The 27,290-nt window shown below is 30.8% G+C and overlaps 2 protein-coding genes across 20 annotated transcripts in view; one reads left to right on the top strand and one right to left on the bottom strand.

Annotated features, from left to right (window-relative positions):
* LOC141451701 (cilia- and flagella-associated protein 70-like) overlaps window positions 1-15,991 on the bottom strand; it is a 33,836-nt gene extending 17,845 nt beyond the window's left edge. For 5 of the 19 annotated variants that reach the window (XR_012457039.1, XR_012457040.1, XM_074123250.1 and 2 more), the window contains exons 1-4: window positions 15,603-15,837; window positions 14,071-14,238; window positions 12,371-12,446; window positions 415-10,602 (exon numbers count right to left, since the gene is read on the bottom strand). The gene's annotated coding sequence lies outside the window, so the exon portion shown is untranslated. Of the gene's footprint in view, window positions 1-414; window positions 10,603-12,370; window positions 12,447-14,070; window positions 14,239-14,717; window positions 15,173-15,232; window positions 15,547-15,594 lie in introns of those variants that run through there. The other 14 variants (XM_074123255.1, XM_074123256.1, XM_074123257.1 and 11 more) reach the window with 14 other exon arrangements.
* LOC141451703 (chitin deacetylase 1-like) lies at window positions 208-27,287 on the top strand. Its single transcript, XM_074123273.1, has 11 exons — window positions 208-364; window positions 16,796-16,905; window positions 20,504-20,615; window positions 21,966-22,093; window positions 22,184-22,389; window positions 22,497-22,653; window positions 22,970-23,108; window positions 24,419-24,554; window positions 25,756-25,866; window positions 26,343-26,534; window positions 26,751-27,287. Exons 1-11 carry the CDS (start codon window positions 319-321, stop codon window positions 26,851-26,853), a joined length of 1,440 nt encoding a protein of 479 aa, XP_073979374.1. The 5' UTR covers window positions 208-318; the 3' UTR covers window positions 26,854-27,287.
* The last annotated feature ends 3 nt before the right edge of the window (window positions 27,288-27,290 follow it).

The following is a 27,290-nucleotide window of genomic DNA, read 5'->3' as shown; positions in this document are numbered from 1 at the left end:
ATAAGAAATAATGTTAAATCACTTCGCTGCACCGTTTTGGTCTGAATGAATCACTTTCATTTTTAAAATTCGGGTTATTTCATCTACCAATCTTTTATCAACTAACTTCCACAATACAATTATAAACCTGTTACCATCATTTTCGTTAAAATTTCAGTTGAATGCCAGAGTTAGAAATTTGAGCCACAAGATGGCAGTGCTGGGATGTAAGAATGCATGCTGCATGGGAGAGTATGTGGTTGTGAGGTGCGACAAAAGTGGGGACAGAACTTGGCGCAGAAGTCAGTCACTGTGCGGGTCATGTCCATCTAGTACAACATGTTACCGTCCATTATATGTGTGTTTGTAGCCTATCTACTTTTAGGTAAGTTAATTTCGTATTCCTAATTTATAAAAATAAAACAAAAATCGTACGTTACAATTCCAATTATTCATTCTGTCTTATAACTACTGGTGGTTGGGTGTCTAATTGAAGAAAACTCTTGGCTAGTCTAGAAAAAAAAGAAAATTAAATCGAAGAATGTTTAAAGTAATAAAACCTCAATATACATACAACTTTCTCTTTTATTCTGATCTGCAAAATACATTGAAGAAATCTTTATTTTTTAAGAATCCTTCTTCTTTTTTCAAGATACCACAACTCATCTTCACTTCTTATTTTGTGTATACCTGAAATCACTTTCAATTGATTTCTGGAACTAAAATATTAGTTAAAAAAATTGTATGGCATAAAAATCAAAAAATAAAATAAAACACAATATTTCTATTCCTAACGTTAGAACTAGGTGTATATATACATTTAAAAAAAAAAAAAAAAGACATAATAATAAACTGAGTTGTGCGAGCTACACAGCCGGAGTGAAAGGTGCTGTGTGGAGCGGTTTTAACACTTTCTATCTCGTCAGAAGTATTTAAGACAAGATTCCTTTTAATCAAATCTTATTTTCCCAAATAAATATTCGCTTTATAAATAGTAAAACCTTTATAAAATCAAAAAGTTCTAAAAATTGTTTTAATTTATTTATGGTTTATTTATATTCTCTATCCTTTTGTAGGGGATTTTCGTTGTAAATGTACAGATTTTCTATTTTGAATTTTCAATATAGATATTGGTTTTTGTGTATTTTGTTTTGCCAAATTTTCGAAAAGCCGCTCATTCAGATTTCCTTAAATGTGCTGTACTAAGTACTCGTATTAACCCTTCAAAGTAAAGACTTTGTTTTTTCACCTTTTTTCCGTGAGAGATTCCTGGAAGAAGAGAAAACTTGAAATTTATCACAAAATGTGTCATTTCAGGGAATTGGTTTACTTTTTCTGTATCTAAAAATTGAATATGATGCGAAAATTCAAAGATATTTTTTGTTTTCACTTTATTCAAAGACGTGTCACTTTTGTTTGTAATTCTTTTGATGAAATTTGATTTTTAACGAGAGTTCTGTAAGGCTTGAAACGTAATTGATCGAATATAACCCTTTTTTTTTTTTTAAATTTAGTTAGTTCAAATCGATTCCAATATATATTTTTTTTTTCCAAGTCCTCAAGGTTATAAAGAAAGTGCTAATGACGCTGAAATCCCTGGAAAATCATAATTTGATATGCAAATATATGCACCACCTCATAAAGATTGATCCTAAATTCCAGGTCCTAGGACCTCAAAACTTGTATTATTACCGGGCAAATCTCAAATTTGAAAATCTAACTTTTGAAAATTAAAAGAAGGTAATATATCTCATAAAGTTAAACCTTGATATATTTATTCTCCTTTATACATAACCAGGAAATATGACGCAAAATATACAGTAAAAAAAATCCGTTAATCAATAATCGAGTCGTTTTCTTTATTATTATTGAATGCTTCACTTTCCATTTTTTACGATTTTCTCAATAAAACATTATATCCTGGTTATTTTCAGTCATGTGGGAAATTAGCAAGCATCTCTTTTCTGTTTCTTATTTCTTCTCTCTATAATTTGACTTCTTGCTTTAAACTCTTCTTGGATTATAAGGCCAAAAATAAGTTATTTTGGAGCAATACAATTTTAAGTTTGTTCTGCTGGGAAAGCGTTTTTTTTTTTTTTAACGCCAGATCGTTCACAGATTTATTGAAAAGTATTTCTTAATAACTGCCAGCATTAACAGTAGTAACTGTTCCAATCTTAACTTAGAATTTAACCTCGCCAGTATTAATTTCTAAGAACGTTCATATAGTGCTGGCAAGGACATATAAGTATATCGCCCTTGTATGTATTCCATTCTAGACTGAATATTTTATGAAACTATTATTTAACAGTTTATATACAATTTTTAAATGACAGCAATATTTACTAAAATATTCAGATATCACCGAATGAAAATAGCTCTTTAATTGCTTCTCTTTTTATAAACAAGAAAGTTTATCCTTCTTATTTATATATTCCTTATAAAAACCTATCTATTCATTATACCGTTATGTTACAAAACATATTTGAAGATTTTTTTTCTTCTAAAGAGTCGTTCTGAATAATGATTGCGGAATTTCTTAAATTATTTTTTTGCCACTTAACTGTTTCTTAAAATTGTCAGCTTTCTTACTTTTTTTTTGTAGATTTAGCTCTGATTTCCTACTTTTTGATTGTATTCAATATTGAATATTGAAGTTCTAATTATTAATTAGAACGTGACAATATTCTTTTGAAATGGAGATATGTTTTTAAATAATTAGTTAAATAACAGTATTAAGAAAATTGTTTGCAGTAATATACAATGAAAATTAGTCATGTAATATTTTTTTTATTCCACTAATAACATTGTAAATGTTCCGTATATCAGAATGTAACAAAGTTCTGTGCGTTGTTTTAACTTACAAAACCCTAATAAGCTTTCAATATCAAAGAGAAGCTATAATTTTATGTAATTTGAGCTAAAAATTCGATGGGATGTTTCCAGAACTGTATTTTGTTTTATAACCAGATCAAAGAAAGAGTATTCTCCTATTACTTATATATTTCACTAATCACAAAAGCTGTGTTTGTGAAATTATAGGCCTTATTAAAGTAATAAAGCAAAATCGACCAAATGTCTTTATTCAATAAATATTTCTTTCATTTCTTTAGTCCCACAAATATTTTTCGGAAGTTGTTATACGTATAAATTGAACTAATACGGGTATCCAAGAAGAAACTTTCTGTAAACATAGTCGATAAACAGTTAAATCAGGGTTTAAAGGTGGGAAAACGCATACTTGTGTAAAACTTAAGCAGAATCTAATCGAAATAATTCATTTGAAGGCAAGTGATGTTCTTGACTTTTATTTCTTTTTGTGAGAAACGAAGTTTTTTAAAAAAGTTACTTATTACTTATTATTTTAGGATGCCCTAAAAATATAATTTTTTCCAGAACACTTGGGGGGATTTGTAAGTGAAACTGGATTACATATTTAGTTCGAGCTATTTTTGAAAATTTAACTATTTGATCATGACGGAATAGCATATTTAAAATGTTTCATAAATTTCTGTTTTTTGCAATTTTACGAGTATTTAACAGGCAAACCTTAACTCATCACATATAAACATTTTATAACTCATCTAATCTGCAAAAACCAAAACCACTTATGAAAAAAAGTCTAATGAAAAAAATATTACTTTTGAAGGAACCGCAGAAAAACGTTATTAACCTTTAGAAATTCGCCAACATTGTTTAAGGAAAGTAATTTCACATAGTATATAAATTTGTAAAACTTAAAATTAATTATTGAAAATGACCTTGTGATATTTAACTTCTGATTCATCTAAACTTCTCCTCTAGCATGATTCTAAAGAATTCAAGGATATATGAATTAATTAACAGAATTTCTAAGATGCTTGTAAGAAAATAATAAATTTAATGATTGGTTGAATTCGGGAAATCTCTCATGTCTAAATATCAAACATTAGTAAGATATTTTAAAGAAAGAAAAAAGAAGAGGAAGCTTTTATAGAATAAGCAGGTGTAATTACTTCACTTTAACGAAGAATAAAATCGTTGGAATTACTTTATCATGATGACAAAATTCAATAATGATACAGTCACCAACATTAGAACATACATATGTTACAACATTTTTGGGAAGAAAGTGATTTATGATCAGAATTGGGTCGATTATTTTCTATGTGTATAAATTCAACCCGTAATGCAACTTCCCAGTATCCCATAAAGAGAAAACTATATTTAAGGTTGAGGAACGTACATCTTTTTTGGGACTTCGTCTTTGCTAAAAGCACTTTAGAGTAAAAAAAGGCTTGTAAAAGTATGGAATCAGCTACTACAGTCTTCTTGATACAGAAATATGTTAAACTAGCTTGAAATTAGACTCAGATGCTTTGCTCATTCCTCGGGAGAAAGTGGAATTGGGTTATTGGAGAACCTGAGGTTTTCCACAATGCAAATAATACTTATACTGGCACCCCAACAATCACAATATGCCTGTGATGAGAGAAAAATATGATCTATCGAACTTTAGCCGAAAACTTTAGTTTCCTAGTGTTCAAACTAATTTTGGTCATTGAACTAAGCATCTTATAGACAACTAAATTCATAATGAAACTACAATAGTTCGCGTTACAAATTGCTTTATAGCCATACTGAACTTACGGGAGCTCCATGTAAAACTATAACGATTTTTATACATAATTGCTTATACATCTATAATATGTTTTTATTTTCTTTAAACGTAACATAGTTTGCATTCGTTCACAATTAATTTCATGACAGATTGTATTTGCATAAAAACATATTTTAAATGTATCTGAAGATGAGGTGCTTTCATAAAAACTCCACCCAATACCTTTCCACAATGCACCTTCAACGTCTAGCCTCCATTTTGATATAAACAACATTTAGAAAAAAAACTTAATCAATTAGAATTTGATGTAAGTGAAAGTTTGTTATTTCATTCAGGCATTTTAGTTAAACAAATTGATTTTACGCCATTGATCGTGGCTAATGAGGAAGATAGGTAACAGTTACCCTGACCTCGTTGTTAGTCAGGGAGTTCTATACTTTTTTTGACTAATTTTCTAGGATGCACTTTACTGGCAAGTGCATTTACCCTACCGGAGTTCAAGGATTACAGACTCTTAGACCGTAACGAGGTCATATTCTAGCGAAAAGAACACAATATTCAAGTTTCAATGATCAAAAAAAGTTAAGGTTTGGTTCTGTCAGTACACGGATTAATTTAAGCAAGTATAGCTTCCAAATATGAGCCAATAATAATAATAATAATAATAATAGCCATTTATTGTTTTGATTTACAAATTGACATTTTTCATTTTTTTTTTTTTTACACAGTTCTAATACATAAACAAATCGGCTTACAGCCGTGGCACCTTTATAGGTTAGAGTGCTGTTAATACTCTAGTTAAATGTGTTAGATAAACAATAAAGTGAAAAAATAGAAATTATAAAGTTAAGTCCCTTTTTGCAGAATAAAATATTTTTTTCTTTCCTGTTATTATGTACATTTTTTAGCTTTGATTTAATTGAACTGGTTTTTACTCCTATTTACATTCAAATCATATTTATAATTCAATTTCATGAATACATTTAAATTACTTATATATTGAATTTTTCATAAATTTTACTTATTTCACTTATTATCTCTTTACACTCTTGTATTTTATCATCACCTATTTACTTTACACTGATTTGATTTAATAACTTGAGTTAGTCCTGGTATAGCCACACTGTCGAATACACGGTTTTCAATCTTTCCCATTCTCTTCTATCTCTAGCTACTCTCATCCACGTAACTCCCCCACAAACTTTTCTAAACTCTTCTTCCCAGGTGCGGGATGGTCTTCCTCGTTTTCTTTTCATTTCTCTGGGATACCATTCTATAATTTTTTTGGACCATCTCTCATCTTTTGTTCTTACTATGTGCCCTGCCCAGTTCCATTTTCTTTCTGTCACTATTTTACCGACATCCACCAGAAGTGATTGTTCTGTTATCCACTGTTTCTTTTTTTTATCCTTTCTAGTAATTCCTAGCATTATTCTTGCCATCGATCTCACAGTCACTCTTAGTTTTTTTATTATTTTTGCACTTAAGGTCCATGTTTCACAACCATGTTTTAACAATACCATTTCTCAAATATGAGCCAATAGGTATTCAAAATTCTTTCTTAAAAAACAGAAAATTAGAAGTAGTTAATAATCACATTAGAGAATGTTTAGAAAAAAAAGTTATATGAGTGGATAGTTATTTCAAAATTATTCCTGATTGTTGGGGGAAAAATATGCCCAAAAAAACTAAAATTATTTTCATTAATTCAACTTTTTCTCTCTTCAACTAGCTAGTATTGAATAGCTTGGTTTTTTATAAAATAAATCTCAATTAAGGAGAACAAAATAAATGATTGCTTTTAATTTTGAATCAACTTAGAAATTCTGCCTTTAAATAATTCACGATTTAAGTTATAATTAAGAGACGTTGGAAGCATAGGTTCCTCGCGTTCTTTGCGTCAAAACAAACTTCATGATTACTTCATATTAAATTTGCATTATTTATTTAGTTACAATTATTTTCAAATTGAGCCAATAATAATGCAAAAGCTGGACCAATCATTGGTTGTTTTAAACTGTAAAATGCATAAACCTCATTTAGTCACTCCATTTTATCTTCAAATTAAAATTATTTCTTTAAAATATTAAGGAAGTCATTAACCAATAATCCATTAACCAATCGCTATTTAATGTTTCAAACAGAATTTAGTAATCAATTATTTAAATAGACATTTATTAACTTAATTCTTATGCAATGTGGGAACCCTAGAATTTTCAGAGCCCTGATTAACGTAGAGCACATACTACTTTTGTTATTCTTAATTAAGTTTGTTACAGAAACTTAAACAGTGATTATTCGTTCATTTTTCTAACTGTTCCATCCATTAACATAGAATTATCTTAAAATTGTCTTTATCTAAATCCAATTAAGAGTTAATTGTGTATTTACTTCCTCACATATTTTATGATAGTCATGGGTACATTTTCCAGGTAAAAGATTTGAACAATGGTTTGAAAAAATATAGAATTAATTGGCATTTAAAAAAAAAAAAAACAATATAAATGTGAGTTTGTATTAACTTAAATTTAGACAGAATATCGATACAAGAGTTGATGATGAGGACGTTCAACGAAATAGAAAGTGTCATAGGGAAGGCTAATCCAAACAAAATAAAAACTTGAAGGCCTGTATATCTTCAAAGGTGTAATATTAATCAAAATAATATAAACGGCTCACGTAGGTGATGTTCCTTTCTCCGGCATATTTTATTACGTATGGCAATTTCTTCAACTAACGATATTTCATTAAAAAAAAAAATGTTTAAACTTTCTTATACTTCAACTTGAAAGGCATAAAGTGTTGAGGTCTTTTTTTTACTTTTATTTTGTTGATGTGGCTTGTCGTTAATTCTCTTAAATGTTACCTGGCAGAAATATTTGTTAATTGAAATAAGAAAATAAAATCAAAAAATAGTCATAATTTTAAAACTCAATGTTATCCACTCTCGCAGCATAGTTCACGTCAATTTTTTTAAAAATTTGATTCACGCCGGAAATATGCTTTGAGGTCACAGGAAGAAAACTTTAATAATGCATGTCTCAGCATGTTTTTGATCCCCTACTTATCTATTTTATTTACCTTTGTGACTTTTCTTCCGGATTGCCGACAGATCATATCTTTCCCATTAAATTATTCGATTATGCCAATCTTCTACTCACAGATCTATGGCCAGTTCTCTCATACTTATCTCACGCTTACATTTTGTCTTCTTTTTTTTTCAATTTTTGCTACTAAATTCCTGACATTGAAAGCAAAGGGTGCGTTCTTTACCCAGATATAAGCCAGAAGAGACTTACTGCCAACCTCTTGTTCATTTAGTAGTACGTGATAACTCAATCTCTTTTTGCTTCAGAATCATAATCTTCCCCTTCATTTTTGCGATATGATCTCTTCTGGTCTTTCAATGCTAAAGATATTATTCCATAAAATAGCGATTGCAACCAATTGAACAGAAAGTGACTGGCCTCTCAGTTACTTCTCTTCTTCTTCTTCTTGAGACTAAAAGCCTAATCTCTGCTTTTTCTAATGCTTATACAAGGGCTAAGTAGCACAATAGAAAAATCAGGCTACAACCTTGCCTGATGCCTCGAATCACTTAGTTCTTTTACGTACAGGTAAAGTGTCTTTCAGACAAAAAAAAGAAACTCGTTTAATAAATAGAACTTCCCGTTTACCAATTCCCTTTAAACTTGAAATTGTTATTAAATGTTAGAATTTTATACATATATAAAAATTTTAAGGGACCCTTAACATAATTTAACCTCTGAACGCTTCTTAAAATTATTTTTACACGAAATAGTTTCAAACTGATGTGATTAAGTTTGCCTCCAAAGTTTGAAGAGTAAAATTAAGTAAAATAAATAGTAAAATGATTTTTTTTAAATTATTAAAAATTAGTGTAGACACTAAAAATCTGCGATAGCGAACTTAACTATCATAGAATAAAACGTTTCGCCTCAAGCCTTTTATAAAAATGCAGTTATTAATGCTTAAAAATCTTTAATTTAAATTGTAATTTAGAATAAAATTTGTTAGTTTGGGTTCTTTAAACAGCAAAAATGAAAGTTAATTAAGTGTTTTACGCACAAATAATTTTTCTACTAAATAACTTTCGATTTTGTTGGATAATAGACGATTTTGTCGAATAGATGATGTTAATCTGTGAAGCTGTCCTACTATATACGTTTGTTCATAAACATTGCAACTAAATTTTAGGAACTCTTGTGGTTTGTAGTGTTTAACCTTGCCCTAGATTTACGTTCAAAGGTCAGATATTATTAACTAGTAACTTGGAGAAAGGTATTATACCAGGACATAGTACAGGAATGTTATCTGTCCTAAACAACAGTACTGTAAACTGAATATAAATTGCTTTTTTATTGCAATGAACTTTGGAGTTTTAAAGTCAGCTTTCTAGACATCCTTTGTTTTATAAAGTTTGAACGTGTCTGAATAACAACTTCTTCAAATAAGTTCATAAAGGTGTTACTCATTTCCTTCAGAATCATTTATTTGGAAAATATTTTGTCGCCATAATCAACTCTTCATTTTCTTTTCTAGAAGGAGAAGCGAATCAATTTATTTACTCGATTTTATTGTAGAGCAGTTTTCAAATTAAACATTAAAACTCTAGAGTTCTTGTTTAAAGCAAAGATTAAATTTCTTTTAAGGATAACTTTTAAAACTATAAAGTGAATTCTTTGCTAAAAACTCAGACGAAAGTTTCTATACAGCCATTAGGAATGCAGGCTTCTTAAAATATTTTATTGTGATTCTGTTAGATGAAATATCTATTTTTATTAATAGAATAGATAATTGATAATAGATAACTTTCCAATTAATACAAAGAGAAAGTCAATGTGAGAAATATTTCTGAGTATTTATCGTTTTCTTTTTCTTATTGTTGAAAGAAAAATAATGTGGTTGGAATAAATTTTCTTGATTATACAGTAATAATTACTCTTAATGATGTTGAAGAAATACCTACCAGTGACAAGACAACAAAGAAAATAAAGACACAATTCCACTTAATAATCTAAAGTTCCGAGATTAAGAGGTTTTTAGGTACAAGCAAACAGCAGAAATTCAAGGTAAAAACATCTTAGCGCATTTAAGGGGCCTAAAATACATGCATTTAATAATCACAATACCTTAACAACTAAATAGTAAAAATAAATATATTTGATAGTACGCTTCTTATTTCTTTCTTATTTCAAGTTGGACAAACAACTATGAAGGTGTGCATGCATGCATGCACCGGAGTCTATTGAAATCTAGTTTTGTGTAAAGAGTTTGTCGACCTTTAAGTTGATCAGTTACGCTAGAGGTCCATCAGCTCAGTTTTTAATTTCTATAGTCATTCTGCTTGCTTACAAGATAATAGTAGGATATGGGTTTCAATAAACACTTCATTCTTCTACTAATAAGATATATATAAATATACGCTTGGTTATTGTTTTATTTGTTAAAATTATTTATATATGTATATATCTATTATTATTACTGATTGATTTAAGCCACTCAGCTATAAGACCTGAAGGTCGAAACAAGCATCCTGTATAGATATATCATCTCGTGCGAGGGAGTCGCTCGCAATTCGAAACCATAACTAGACCTATTGATATGAAACAATGTCGATTAATCTTTGAAGCGAATTTTCCAAAGATCAGATCCATAAATAATACTCATATTTATTTTCGTGCAGCTCTTATATAATTATCAACTAAAACCAACTTAATATTTTATGCATGACTTTTTTTTTTTTATTAAATAACCTTCTTTTTTTTTAACACAAAATAGAACCGACAAGTAAATGAATAGAATAAACTATCTGTTGAAACATCACCTGAATGTTTCGAGACTGACAGTAGTAAAGTCAACCAACAGTATGATTACTTAATTCTGTAGTAGTGGTCTACTCTCTTCCTTCTCTTCTTACGTAATTTAGCGGCATTTCTTACTTCTTTCCCGGTAGCAGTTCTCCCTCGCTGAATCACTGTTCGCTCCATTGACCCGAATTTCTAACAGAAAAAAAAGAATGTTGATAAGACCACATTCTAACAATAAGACATGCAAAGGAAATAAGAAATTATTGAAAAAAGATGAACAAGGCCTAATTTTCAATCAATTAAAAATAATGTTCTATCTAATTATTAAGTAAATTAAAAAATTAAATTATAAGTAAATTATCAGTTTTTGTGTACAAATAGTTGAACATGATTATTAACACTATTTTTGTTAATATAGTCCAATAACTTCCTTAAGGTTACTCGAGTTTCTTGGTTTAACAATCACGGTCACCTTTGATTTTATTAATAAAATAAATCTTTAGCATAAATTCAAGTTTTTAGTTAAAACATTACAAGAGAAAAGAAATCGACTGAATGTTTTCGTGAATCTGTGTTTTTAACTGAATAATATTCATAAATATTTTTACAAATTTCGAATATGTAATTAAAATTCCTAGTTGAAACAATATGAATTACCCAGAAATGCAACTCTACTGGAAGGTTTTTTTGAGTTAGAGTCAGGAAGATTATATATAATATTATAAACTTATATTAGGCATAGTTTGAAACTTTCTCTAAGAGAATATTGATTTTAATGGAGTTCTTCGAGAGCTGTGAGTCGAATTTAACTTTTATAATAAGGAACAAGTGAACTTGTTTTAATAGAGCAACGATTTTTTTTTTTTTTAGTAAAAATTCCAATATTCAATTAAGCTGCTGAAAAGTCATGCAAGAGTTAGTAGCAGATATTTTGTTCTTCCTCTTATCGAAGATCAGAGTATGCTTGAGTTAGATGCGAGTCTGAATCGCTGCTTTACACGGACGTTCAAATTAACATTTCTAGTGATTACGATGTCACTACCAAAAAATGTAAAATGCTAAACTTGTCAATGTGTAACAGATTGCTATTTTATTTCGTAAAATTCCCACGCTCTTTTTTTTTTTTTAGTTTATTATTTATTTCTTTAATCTATTCAATGAATTTATATCCGGTTTACGCGCTGAATATTCTAGTAAAAATGACATATTGGAATGTGAATGGACGGAACACATTCACTTCCTAAACATGCATTACAAAAGTAACAGGTACCACGTGCATGTAGGTGTGGGAGTACGTATACGTATAATGTACAAAAAATAATCCAAACATCGATAAATAGAGGTGTGGGCCGAGTTGAAAAAAAACCTTCTCAAAAAAAATTAAGAATCCTTGCCCCATATTGAGAAGTTAGCTGTTCACCTAGCTGGATCAATTAATAACTGTTTCAAATGCAAATGTCGTGGTAATTAATTCTCATTTTTCGAATTTGCAAGAAAGATTCTAATTTTAAATGCATTAAATTAAATATAATATAAGATACGTAAGATTAAAACTGCATATTTTTTTTACTAACTATGTAATTCTTGAATGTAGCAACCATACACGGTTCAAAATTATACCACAGAGCTCTTTTTTTCATTTTATTTTTTAATTATGTCACGTCATAATGTTCATCCATTCACGTTAAAAGTAGTACTCTCTTAAAAGTGCATATCTCTTTCAAGGCACATTGTCAGCAGTCAAATCGTCAATTCGAGCTCAGAGCATTTTGGGTCACCCGATGCGAAATAAAAAACGGGCCTATAGAAAATGGGTTATCATGAAAAGTGATACCGATTGGCTTCAGATCAAATCAGTCCTGTAGGGGTTATTAACTGTCTCCCCGTAGCTTGTCAGCTCTTGTGTATTCAGCTGGTTTCGAAGACTGTGAACTACCGAACTAAATAAGGCTTGCATTACCTTCTTTACCCAACAGGTCAGCGTTCTGTTCCATTAAACACCACAGATATATTTCAATTTCATCCTGCTCTCAGCCCTGATAACAGAAAATCTTTCAAAATAAGGGCAAAAATAAAGTGGGTTATGACTATCAAACTTATTAAAATTAACTACTTTTTTTCATTTTTAATGTAACATTAATTTGCCAGTGAGAAATGTTTTTTGGCCTCGAAGCTCGGCTTATCTCAGTGCACTTAGAGCTAAAAAAGAGTTTTCTTAATGGAAAACAAATTTAATTACTTTTTTCAATCAATTCCTTAAACCATAGTTTTTCTTTATCGTCGAAAGTTTTTTATCTTAAATAACTTCCCACTCTAAAAAGCATTGGTGCAAACTTTCTTGTATCCAATAGTCTAAAATCAAATCAAGCAGTACATGGATCATCATATGCATAGAGTAAGCATAGAAGTATTCAGATATTTTTCTTTATATGTACCAATTTTTATTTGTTCCAAATATCCAACAATTTTTAATTTAGACTAAATTTCTCAACTTAAGTTATAAAGCTAGAAATAAACATTAGATAGACAGTCGTAACATTAGATTACTCAAGAAAGTGTACATTTAATCTAAACAGAATGACGTAACTTTAGCATTGTTTCTTTTAAAGTGTTTAGGAAGTTAATTGTGCTATACATTCCGAAAGTATGAAAGTTCTTCCGTAACAGTTATTCCCGTAACGTTCCAGTAAAGTGTTCACTAATTATTGTTAAGAGTTATCTCAATATACTGTTACAAATATCGATAAAAGAATGTTTCAATGGATCCATAATTCTTTAGGCATTTTTTATTCAGAATTTATAATATCGTTTATGTCAAAAGATGTTAAATTAATTTTTTTTTAAAAAATTCCAAACTGTTGTAACTCTGGAAGTATTTAAATTTTTGAAAATGTGGTTACTGCATAATATAGTGATCCACGCTGAGAAAGTGTTAACAAAAAAAACTCTTTAGTGACGTCCAAAAAGAAGAATATTCTTTGTGCCCCTGTTTGAGAAACGACAAATAATATTCCTTGCTGCAGATGAAAATCAATGAAAGACGAAACCTAGGAGGCGAAACAACTAATTAGGAAGATCGCAAAAAATGTAAACTTCAATGATTGACACCCAAAGAAGATAAAAATGACAGGTACTTAGGAAGTTCAAGTAAAAAAAAAGGTTTTTTCTGCTGCAGACAAACTTTATATAGCTGGTAGAGTAATTATTAATTAAAAGAAAGTAATAGAATGATGAGATTCTGATTAATAATTACTGATAATCTCAGCAGTTAATTATTCATTACGTTCAATAATATTGTCAACTATTACATATCAATAAATGCAGTAAATAATGTTCATGTATGCTTATAAATCTTCTGTTGTATCGATTGTTGACGATCATTAAATGTGACTTAGTGAAACTCATTAAAATAATAATTCAATTGTTAAATAGCATGACACAGTTCACAAGCTAATAATTGAATGGCATAAATTAGATAGTAATTTTGCATAATATTGTCATAAATAAGTATATAGATAGGGAACTTAAAGAACTAATCGTTCACATTATAAAATGATTAATTATTTCAATATTTTTATTTAGTTATTCACTAAAAGTTAAAACAATTGGTAGCTTTTTATTGTATTTAACTAAAGAATTAATTTTATTTACTATACTTACCAGGTTTCAATACTTGTGTGTATTTGACCATCTCATTAATTACAAAGGTTGAGTTTTGCTGATGGATGGTGTTCAAGAAAGTTGTGTAGAAATACGAGTATGTTTACCCTCCAATCTTTTTCTTGAAGTTTTCTGCGAGACTACACATAGTACACCTTCTGAAGACTTCTGAAAATAAAGGGCAAATATTTTTTTACGAAAGAGTTGCGAAGATTTTCAGATGAAAAATCTGAAATACCTCACATTTCTGTTTTATTTTGCGACATTCCGAATCCTGCGATCCTGCTGCTCTGCGATAATCTAGCTAAAGTGAGAATTTTATTTCCATTAAAAGAAAGTAGTGCGTTAAATTTTCAAAACTTAGTTTACACGCGAGCCTTATAGGCGACCTCTGGGCAGCCAGCGCTGTACTTGGAGTCCTGGATTTTTCACGAAACATCTTTACATCTACGTAAATTGTAGCTTTTTGTATGGAGAGACAACATGTTTAGGATTAGTGACCATAAGAACATCCCATCAGCTTGTGCTGGCCTAAGCAAACAGCATACCTCCAAGCGGTACATGGGGTAACTGGTTGTGACCATGAAGACCGTGACAATAGAAGAAGAACCACCAAACAAGGGAGCGGCAAACAGAGATTACATTACCTGATTGTAGCTTCAGCAATAGCTAATACTCCTTTAAGTAACAAAACCCAGCCGAAGAGGCATTGTTGAGGTTACACATCCATTTGGAACATAAAGAAATACAAGAAGACCTGACGCCTATAAAACACAACTTCAAGGGCATTTTAAAAGAAACTCAAGTGAGTGTCTGTACCAGATTTTTTCATACCATGTGTTTGGAAGAAGCAACTTGTTTTTGCTTGTTTAAAAAAACAAATGCAATGGCATCAGGTTTTTTTCTGTGACGTCATTTGTAAGTCTCACATTATTGTGTGTGGTAGGTGGCCGTCCTTCCACACCCGGACACACAAGAGATAAAATATAACCGGTTTTTAAGTTTCTGAAAACTTCCAATGTGTTCGATTTAAATATTTTTTAAACAAATTATTTTTTTTATTTTGCTAATAGTACATGGTTAGTAGTGACAACATGTAACCAAAGACGGTTAGAATTAAATAAAGAAAGATTACAGATGAAAAACAACAGATTGGACTTACAATTCCCAAGCTTTTAGAAATAGACTCGTTGAATAGTATTTACTTCTTGAAAACAATTTACATTGTGAGAGAAATTATGTATGGCCTTTGTGGACTCGATAGAATTACGGCCAAGGTGGGGCTGAAATAATTACCATTTCACTCTCTCACTTTTGTTTTCTGTCGGGCTCTTTGCAGCAACACATCACTCTTCCTTTTCGATAATATTTGGAACAAAGTACAAAACTAAACGTATGCAACCATATTTAGATACAGTCACAACTTGAGGCACGTCACAGATATGTTTTTAAAAAAATGATAACCTTGACATTCAGTTAAATGTAATAAATGTTAATTAAAAATATCTCAAGGGTAAACCATACCATGTTACCTTCCTAAACTGTGATTCAAAGATTCAAACTTCTACTGCCAAGCGTTCTTCCCTTTTATACTAATGATAAAACAATCAAGTTGTAATTATTATTAAATCAGCTACCGCAACAGTAAGAATGCAACTTATAGATAAAATACTTCACTATAAAACATAATTATAAATAAATATTCTACAGACCAAGTAATGTTTTATCACCAAAATTAATTTGTAAAAGTTAAGGTTGCAACAATACCGTTACCTCCTTCTGTAGTCCATCACTAATGAACTGTGGCGATGAGCGCGTTCGTTAGGTAGTAGTGTTATGTGAACGTCTCCAAAAGTGTTGCTTCTATTTCTGATATAACTGTAAACCCACAAACATAAAAGTAATATCCAGGTTTAAATCAGCCCTACTTCTAAAACTCTTCACGAATTTGGCTACCTTAAACAAAAAATTATTACTTTGGTATAAATTTATTTACTGCTGCTAGAAATGAACGGAAACGATCTATTTTAACGTCAGAAGTCACTTAGTGGATTCCTCTAAGTTTGTGTATTTTTTGGCAGAAGCAGAGGATCAGGAACATTCTTGTTCTTTCATTATGAAGAACACTTCCACAGGCCCTAATAAGGTACCAGTCGCAGTATAAAAGACCTGTAAAGAGGTAGGCTTAATTCGACTGGACTATACCGTTACAGTAATAATTCCGAAGTAAATTTAAATACTAATGAACTAGCCTCATTCTTGGGAGTTTCCACTTATCATTCCTGCAACAAGATAATAGGCATGGGAACCTTTGCACCCCCAAACATTTATTGTATTTGAATGGCTGGAATTTTACTCTTAGGTAAAGAAAAAACTTTGCCTTCAAGTTTTCCTAGGAACCTATGTTTCTGGCTTTTAACTGTGAGGAAAGGGCATAAGTTGGTGCTCTGAGCTTTTCCTTTTGTCTTACGAAGTTGAATCAATTTTTTTTTTGTGAATTTTTACGGAATTAACTTTGAATTTTCACTAGAAAGGCCTAGACTAAAGAATATTTGTTATTAGCCCGCCGGTAATAGATATGAGTTCAAAAGTGGACCCAAAGACTGCTTAAGCGAACATATTTATTTGCTTTTACTAATAAATTTTGAAATCTCTGTCACAAAAATAATCACTAACCAAAATATTTCAAAGATATATTGCCAGATTTGTTTTTTGTTTTTTTCAGTCAGTGGACAAAAAAAGGAAGAGAAAAAAGAAGATATTGAATTTGTATGCCCGGAAGGCGCGGGCAACGGTAATTTTGCCGATCCAGCCACTTGTAGGAGATTTTATCAGGTTAGTTTTGTTTTATTAATCTAATAAATTTATGTTTCTTAATTAATATATTATGGTTAGGAGATAAAATTGATCATTTAAACTGTTACAAATTCATTAAATAGTTACGATCTGAAAACTATTAATTCCTGTAGCTGATTGGTTCCTAAAAAAAATAAGTTAATGAGCTTTTATGGTTATTTTCAGCTGAAAGCATAATATTAACTTAACTTCACTTTAAAAAAATTAAAGTGTAAAGAAGTTGAGTTATTTACGAAATCGCAAGCAAATGGTCAGTCGCAGGCAAATGGCTTTTAGTTTGTGAAACCTTTTAAATTTCTTGAAGCAACCAAAGTTTTATAGTTTTTCAAGAGACTGTAAATTTCAAAGGTTCACTTAGTTCATAAATATCAAAAAAATATGTGTATTTACTATGTCATATATAACTTTGCTAGAGACTGGTTCTCCTGACGGCCGCCGCTGGAAAATTATATTTTTAAAACCGCGTACATAAATTATGCATTGAGTTAGCCTTGAAAGATAAAAATTAATGAACGAAGAATTAAGAGAAGGGCAAAACAAAAAAAAAATGCATCTTTCTAGTTTTATTACGAAACCTATTTCGACAACTTATGCGTCATCCTGCTTCATATCTGATAAGTGCAAGCGCATACCAAACGCACTATTCACTAAAAATTACATACGCAGACATAATTATTAATTTAGAAAAATAATTTACATATTTAATGTGTGCTTTTTTTATTATAAAACTTTAATAGTGTATTAAAATATGAAAGTGAAGAGAATAAATTAGTCAAATTAGAATGTTTAAAACTAAAAATTGCTAAGTAAATTCTAACGACTTTCACTTGTTTTGTTTAACGAATTTTCTTGATATCCGGAGGAAACTAAGCCCTCCAGAGACTAGAGGTCTCCTCAGTTCATGTATATGACCACGCCTCCCTAAACAACTCCAACGTGCGCTTTTAATCTCTATCTCATTAAATCGAGTTCTGCTTTTCGTCCACATCGTCAAATAATATTTAACGGACAGCTTGTTAACCTTTATCCTCCAAATGTCCTATTCATAAGCCTACGTGGCAATCTCGCATTCTGCATTCTTTCTAGTCTATTCTTTTTAATAAGATCATTATGTCAAATCATAAGAAAGACTAAGAAGCTCTTAGTTTTATGAACAGATATATAGCTTTCACATAGCTCTGAGGAATTTGAGTTCCCAGACATTGTCAGATTTCGATGTCTAGGTCAGAATCTAGGTCACTCAGACTTATTTTACTGTGTACCCTTACAATGCTCATATATGTGCTTTAATATGGAATTAGAGGGGAAACTCTTTGCGTAGGAGGAAACAACTGCTGCTTTAGATTTTTGCCTTTTATTTGAAATCGAGTATCCCGGATATTTAACGGAACTTTCTACTTTATAGGAATAGTCTCCTGAATAGAAAATGAGCCATATCTTTCGTGAATTCCCGGAGGATTCTATAACAGATAGATGGCTAGGGTCTTGGAGTGTGTAAATGGTTCCGTTTGTACTGAACCCCTCTCCCTCTTAAATTAATTTTCATAAACAAAATATTTAAAATTAAAGTGGTAGATTAATATTATTCATTGTTGATGCGCGTTTGTCAAAAAAAAAAATCATTGAAGAGCTGTTCTAGAAAAAATAAAAAGGTAAAACCATTCGTTGAAGTTACCAGAAGTTAATTTTGATACCTTATTTTTTGACTGGCCCTTAGCGTGTACCTTAAGTCTGGACTTAGAGAATAACTATAAATTTAAAAACAGATATAAACAATCTAAACAACAAATACTCCAGCTTAATAAAAAAGCACATAAAAACATTTTTTTGACCATTGGCAACATTGACCTGTTCACAAACGAAACATTTATACCATACCACACTCAGTTCATACTTCATAAGCAGACAGGACAGAAGACACGCCAACCTTATGACAATGTAAAAAGTATTACAATGTCAATGGCATAAGGTAATTATTTTTGTAAACTAATTTTTGTATACAAAATCAATGTACATTATAACTCTACTGTAAAATATAATGACTTCCTACGTCGAAAGCACGGCAAAAATAAAACGACTGAAATTGGCATTATTCTTTCTTTCATCTGAATTGATGAATTAGTTGCCAAAAAACAGTGAACTCTTTTTAATTAATATTGTATTTCTCTCGCCTTCACACATTATTCGCTAAAAACTAATGCAGCTTTAAACGCGAACTTAGTTTTCGGTAGCATGCTCAACACTAGAAAAGAACAACTACGGCTTTAGAATAAACTGAAGTTCTGATTGACAAAGAAAGAAATATCTTCCAGTAGTCTTTCTCAGGCCAATTCTACCAATAGTTGTTAGGTCTTTTTTTCAAATTAAGTAGTACGGTTGTTAAAAGCAGTGACCACCTTGACCAAATGTATGACCTTTTGGTGTTTAGGGAAACTAAAATTATAAATCAAAATAATTGCCAAAGTTTTGGCATGGATATGTGTCCTCTTAAACAGCTTACCCTTCATGTATCCTGTTATGGAAGAGGACACACATCCGAGACTGAATGTTTTTTTTTTCTAGTTTGGAAAAAGTTATTTTTAAACATCTAAATCCTACCAACTAGAGTGATAAATATTAGAAAGGAGAAAAAAGAAAAGGTCATCAAGTGAAGAACATCCAGTTGTTTCTTTCGCTTCTAATCTTGGATCAGAGGCAGTCACCCCCTTGACTTTGAAAGAAAGATACTCAGATAAATCTCCTGACATATTCCCATTAATAAATCTTATTTAGTGTACAAATATACATTTTGTCAATATTTTCCGTTTAATAGGTTTAAAATTCTCTATATAAAGTGTTGATTACCACAAAATAAATGAGTATAAATTATTTGTATTGAACATTCTGCCAAAAGTTGAAATAATTTTTTTTGTTTGCCTTTTTTTTTGGCATTGGCTTTCGCTATACAGCCAGCATCGTCTAGGTGCTTATCACTAGAATATCACTCACTCTCCGTTCTTACTATTTTTATCTAAGTTAAATGCGTAAGGAGCAGTTCCAATTAACATTAATCAAGGCTTACAATTTAAATTTTACAGTTTCAATTTTTTCATAAATTTTCACTAATTATCAGTTATAATTAAATATTTTCACAATTATATCAACTTTGTTATAATTTTAATCTGTGAATTTTTGAATATCTTCCAAAAACTACGTAATAAACTAAGTTCAGTACAGCCTTAGTATGTGGAAAATTAAATGAAACATTTTCAACTTTTAGCAAAAAAAATATATAATACGAAAACAATTAAACAAGTTTGGTGAAAGCAGAACAAGGTCCTATCTTCAAAATAAACCAGTTATTTCATTTCTAACATGAATTTCATTTGGAAGATACTTTTTTTTACAATTTTTTTAGAAATATAAAAAATATAAACAATAACATATATTTACTTTCAGATAGAAATTATTGAATGGTTTTAAAGAAATTATGTTTAAGTTAAATTATGACCATGTAAAGATTTCATGTTAAATAACGTATTTTGTATTTACAGGATTTATAATTATTTCTATTAATTTCTTTCTATTTTTTATGCAGTGTGTGGACAACTACCCGTACCTGAACAGATGTCCGTCTGGATTATATTTCGATGACGTTAACAAACTATGTACATTTAAAACTGAAGCAAGATGCGGCCCTTTACCAACAAGTAAAGTACTTTTTAGAATATGTGGGCCATGATAAGTTAGTTCAAACTCATGGGAGAGGCATTGGTGTAAATTAGTAATCGGGTTTTTGATAATGTGAAACTTGGATTTAAAGGTGTATTATTAGTCCGCCAAGCTTCTTTGGCTGGCCAATCGGGGAGTTAAATATGTATTTAAAACTAGGGGCTACAGCTATTATTTTATTTGTTGATTCTTCACAGGTTAGATAGAATTAGAGTTATCTCACATTTGTAAATCTAAGTAACATCGTCTTGTGAAGTGTTCATCAGTCATTTAATGTTAATTAGATTTTTGAGTAGAAAGGGAATTATGCGTGATCTTTACAAAATATGTTTTTATTTCGAATTTCAATTGCTGATAATTTATATTGATTCTTCAGATGCAACATATTTACGCTTGTTCTTTGTAAAGCAAACAAGCGTTCACATTCAATTATATTGATAATGATGGGGTGTTATTATTTAATATTGGTAAGGTGCAAAGTTTATCGTGACTTGCAAGCTGAAGGTCCCAGGCTTCTAGGGTTACCCTTAGATTTTGTCTTTCGTTGAGCGTCTGAAGCCCAGTGATTCGACGACAGTTTGAATGATAAAACAATAATAATTATAAATAAACCTTCCGAAATGTATGCCTAATAATTTGTAGGTAAGTTTATTTGTGAAAGTTCATTAACAAATTCTTTATTTATCTCTGGCATGGAGTTTCGAGGCAATGCTTCGATTGCTTGGCACCATAAATATTAAAAGAGACTCCTAGTGCTTTAGTATGCCCAATGGAGTCTCTTAACATCCTGATTGGAAACACTGCCAAAGATAGCCTGTGAAAATTAGTCTGCTCTACTATTTCATTATTGTTATCTTGAGTATAAGAGTTCAAATTATTCTAACCACTAGATCAATCATACTTAGTTTAACCTTATTTCTTTACGTTTTAATTTTGCCACCGATTTTTTTTTTGTATTCAGTAGGAAGTGTTTGCTAAAGGGTACAATAAGCCTCTTTGGCTGCGGTGCCGTGGAGCATAGGTCTCGTACCGCTGATGTATTTATTTAATCTATGTTTGCTAAACTGAGACCCTTCCTTTTTTTTAAGCTTCTCGTCGGGCAAGATTTTATTAGATATCTTGGCGGATATCATCTCTTAATTATCCAAATAATTTTTTATTTCGGTGACAAATCTTATTTAGACATAAAACTGGAAACAATTTATCTAAAATCAAAGGTCATTCATAATTAAGAATTATTGTTTATTCTTGACTTAATAAAATACTTTTAAATGAACTATTTATTGCTTATAATACATTGAATTTAAATTTGGTTGCATTGATTACAGCTGTTGCACCTAGCACAGAACCACCAACTGATCTGGCCCTTAAATGCGATACAGCAGAATGCCAGCTACCGTATTGTTTCTGCTCTAGAGATGGAACTCTTATACCTGGCGGACTGGATCCTGAAAAGGTTTGTAGAAGGTGTTTAAAATGTTTCAATATCTGCGGGCTACTTCAAATGTTCATAATTTTTTTTTTTTTTTTTGTTTTGTTTTAACAGACACCTCAAATGATCATGTTGACTTTTGATGGTGCAATCAACTTGAACAATTTCGAACACTACAAGAAAGTTTTCTCAGAACATCGAGTAAATCCAAATGGTTGCCCCATTAAAGGTACATTTTTCATATCACATGAATACTGTAATTACAATATGGTACAAGAGTTAGCGCACAATGGGCACGAAATTGGAACTGAGACCATTTCGTAAGTTTTTATTATTTTCTGTTGACTGTCTTACCTAAAATTGCTTACTTTATTGATTGAAGATCTGTTAAAAAGATTTATTTAAATAAATTTCGTTATTTGTCTAGGTTGCAGCAAGGTTTACAAGATAAAGGATATGAAGAATGGGTCGGAGAAATGATAGGCATGAGGGAAATCCTGCGTCATTTTGCTAACATATCAAGAAGTGATGTTGTCGGAATGAGAGCTCCATTTTTAAAACCCGGTAGAAATACGCAATATCAGGTGTTGTAAAGTTTTTATGTATCGTAAAAAAAATGGGTTTTTGGTGATGATCATGTGGAAAGATAGGTGTCTGAAGGTTCTTTCAATTAATAATATAAGTTTGGTAATTGGTGATTATTATGGTCTTATTTTTATATTAATTGGGTTAAATTAAATGCTCAATTGAATTTTTGTTCTCTTAGACTATTCGGTTACATCTTTGCAGCTTTTCTATGCAAATCATTGTGTACAAATATCTTCCTCCATATTCGCATGCTTTCTTATTCTTACACACCTTCAATGTACTGACAAACTATCTCAAATAATTTCTTTTCAGGTTATAGAAGATTTTGGTTTTATCTATGATAGTTCTGTCGGCATCCCACCGTTAAAGTTTCCTATTTGGCCTTATACTTTAGATTATAAAATACCACACGAATGTAAATCTGGAACTTGCCCATCAAAATCATTTCCTGGTAAGTAAGCATTATTAACGTTAATTTAATTCTTTAAAAATTCTTTAAAGTTTTTAAAAATGTAATTAAAGTTGAGAAGAAATTTAGTAATATCGGTTCTGTTAAAGCTAGTCATAGATTCCTACTCTTGACTTTCCTATCGGTGATTTGCTTGACCTGTGTGGGTTACCTATTTGAAAGAACGATGGTACAGACAGATGAATCGAATGAGCAAATTCTGAAAAGTGTCAGAAGTTCTTCCTTATTGCTTGATCTTTAGGAGACGCTAATCGTTAGACTTCTATTAGTTTTTATTGAAATAGACCAGAATAAAAAAAATAAGCAATGATAAAACATCGATCAATTAAGGTCTTGTGAAAACTCTGAAAATACTCTCATAAAGTTAGTAACGAAGAATAGATAAATGAAATAAACAATAACTAATGATAAAATGAGATGTTTGGTTACAAAATTTAAATCATTAGAGGTCTAAAGCTCTTTGAAATAAGGCCACATTTTAGTTAAATTAAACTGGGAAAACAAATTCTGTCCCCTGATCAAGAAGTGACTGGATACTGTCAAGGCTTTGTACATGCCATTTGGAACTCCAAATAAATGGGAGAATGTAGGCTAAGACTGAATTGTTTCGCTCAATGTATTACTTTCGGGTGCCCGGACATGCATCGTTAGGATAATCCTGGGGTCCTATCTTTTCTGGCTAAAAGGTTGTAAAAGGTATTGGACAGAAACGCTTACAAATATCTCGCTTCCAAGAGTATATTGCAATTTAGAGTTTTGGTTAGCGCGCTAAATAGAAATGGGTTCACTTGCAGGGCCAGTTATACTCGTATGCACATAATAATAAGGACGGCCAATCCTAGGTATCAAGAGGTTAAACGTTGAATAGGTCGGCAAATTTTGCCAAAACTAGATGTAATGTTTTCAGGAATGCTTTCTCCCAATTGAATACTTGCGGAATTTAGAGCCTAGAAAAATCTAAGAGGTTGTAAGCTGTTTCTGGAGAAAGAATATTCTTTATTCACGAGTTGGAGATAGGGGAGAGGATAAGTGCCTCATTAGGCTCAAGTTCCACCCTTGTTGGCACCATATTAAGAAACGAACCTTCTTGTGTCGCAAGAAGCCAAACATTTTTACGAAAATTAAATATGCTTACGATTCAACTGTTTTCTCATGGTCAGTTTTTCTGAATATCAATATCTCTTAAAGCTTGTAACTTGTTTATCTATTTTGTTAGTATCTATTTTCTTACATAAAAAAAAATTGGACTGTGAAAATATTATGTTACTGAATTATGTTTGATGTGAGGCCAGGTATTTGGGAAGTTCCACTAAATGCTCATTATGTTGAGAGCTATGAGGGAGGACACTGCCCCTACTTGGACCAATGTGTGTTGCACAATCATGATGCAACTGAAGTATTTGAATGGCTGAGAGAAGATTTTGAAAGGTAAATTTACTTAGATTATAGCGATAACTAAATATCTTTTGTGAAGTTACAAAAAAGAAAAAAATGTATATAGTTACACTTTTAAACGAAGAATTCGGAGCTTTACTCATTCAGAAACTATTTATTCTAAACAAAGTCATAGGAAAATAAATCGTAAATTAAGATGTAGGGTCGATGTACAAATTAGTACGGTTTTCCACCGTAGCACAATGATTTATTATGTAAGAAGAGACATTCCTCTCCATTGGTGATCCAAAGATTTAGGAATCAGCGTGCTGGTAAAAAGCAAAGGAGTAAATTATTTGGATCACACTCATTTTTTTAACGTCAAAATTGGAGGATGTGCCCAAGCGATCAATTTGGGCATTTCATTTGGATTCACTTTAACTCTTCGGAATTGCTCGCAATATAGTGCAGCGTTAATGGTCTGAATTCTCTGCAATCTATGCCAATGATAACTGCCCCTCATGACCCACTAGAAACACTAAATGATTTCCACATGAGCGTAGAGAAACAGTAGTGTAAAATAAAACAAATTTCTTTTTCAGGAGTGCTTTAAGTCCAACTCCCGATCAGATTCGAGAGCGAATAGCGGCTAGCAAACATACTTCCCTATAATTTCTTATACCCTATTAAATAAACTCTAAGGCTGTAGTCAAACCCCAGTACCACAATGCATCTTAGCTTTTTTTGTGGTCCACGCATCGAATCGCTTGGCTATTGTGGTGAGCCAAAGTCTATGTAAAATAAACAATAAGATGAATATTTTAAATTTTGTGTAACAAATTTAGGATTGTCCATGTTAAGATGTAGGTTTGGTTGGCTACACGCACTATCCGAAAAATAGGTGAATGAAAACCATTATTGTAGTTGCAGTTAGGGGAATAGTGAATGGTGAAGAAATTCTTGCGATTTGATAGATAATCAATTCATGATTGACTTTACTAAGCTCTTTACCAAGCAAACAATGAAAAAGAACTGCCAATGATTCTGACGTAATCATTAACTGCATTGACTGAGAATTATTCATTCTCGACAACTGCTGTATTAGATGTAAATTTCTCTCAAATGACCGATTCCCATTCTTTAATGTAGGTCCTTTAATAATCTTTATATATATTTGTGTTTAAATTAGTTTTTAAAATCTGTCTGTTTAAACATATTCTGTATTGTTCGTTAGTAGAATTTATTTTCTTTACAGATATTACGACCAAAATCGAGCGCCGTACATGATGCCATTCCATACTAATTGGTTTCAAATTAAAGAACTGGAACATGGTTTACATAAGTTTATTGACTGGGCTAGCAACTTGTAAGCATTATAATTGTTTTAAATTTACTGTAAAAGTTTCAATTGTCATAATACGATATAATAGTAATAGTCAAATAGAAAGTTAACAAAGCAGGAAGAATAAATTGTACATCATCTCAAATTTTCTCTATTAGAAGATTTATCTTGGAATTTTCTTTTACAAGGATAGAACACTACTACCAATCTCCAACTTAAATTAAATTATCATCATGAAAATGGCACTAAAAGTAAAGTAATCGCCTATTTTTTCAGGCGAGACTTAACGTCCAACTACCAATAAGGTGTCGTGGACGGAGGCGACTAGCAAACATACTTTACTGTAAATCATTAAATAAAATCCAAGGCCTAAAGACCGGGGAATCGAACCCAGTACCACAATACATATTAGCTTCGCTGGTCTCGCCTCTAATCGCTCGGCTACCGTGGCGCCTGAAAATGGTACTAATGCATCACTAAATGTTTGCTTACTTTTGCAGGGAAGATGTATGGTTTGTAACGGTTACACAAATGTTGACCTGGGCGACTGAACCACGTACCGTTAAAGAGTTGACTACTTTTGAACCTTGGAAATGTAATAAGAAAGATAATCTACCGCCGCCACCGTGTAATCTACCAAATAAATGTGCACTCTCTTTTAAACCTCCAGAAGCTAACTTTACTACAACAAGGTAAAGAATTGTAGAAAGTATTTATTATTAATCTTTTAAGTAACACAAACTGTTCTTATAACTGAAATATCATGCTTTTATTTTTGGTAAAATTCAAGTCAAATTAACATTTATCTGCTGACTCACTAAATGAATGAATAACAGATTACTATATTATAAGAAAAGTTGAGCAAACGTAAATGTTTCTGTAAATTTACGTTTTTTTATTTTATCTAGGTATCTGTCCACATGTCGGGAGTGCCCTAATAAATATCCTTGGCTAGGAGATTCCGAAGGTACTGGTATCCCAGGTAGAGATGTCTACCAAAGAGAGAACTGATGTTTTCTATCGAACTAGTTCATTTTTCTTTTTGTTTTCCTTCGTTTATTCGAAGATTTTAATTATTATTATTTCCTTTTCGTTTGTGTATGTTAAATGAAAAAAAGGCTGCCAAATTTCGAAATAAATTTAAATGACGTTTTCTGTTAACTGAAGACTAATTGAATTAGAGTTTTTGTTTTCTTTGTTTTTTTCTGGTTTTTTTTTTTTTTTTTCAAGAATTTATTCGTTCTCATTTAATTTTTTCAAAATTAAAAATATTTATCACTTAAAAAATAATAATAATAATAATAATAATAAGTAAAAATAGTAAAGAAAGAAGTATTTAAAAAAAAATAAAGCATTGTAAATATCATTCCTTAGGACTTTTGTAATGTTGTTTATATATTATTTTAATTTGTTAAGAAAATAAAAGTTATTATTTTATAGTTTTATTA

The sequence above is a fragment of the Rhodnius prolixus genome, unplaced genomic scaffold, assembly GCF_049639745.1.
Source record: "Rhodnius prolixus isolate KJV_2025 unplaced genomic scaffold, Rpr scaffold_14, whole genome shotgun sequence".
Taxonomy (NCBI): Eukaryota; Metazoa; Arthropoda; class Insecta; order Hemiptera; family Reduviidae; genus Rhodnius; species Rhodnius prolixus.
This window is presented reverse-complemented; position numbering and strand designations above follow the sequence as displayed.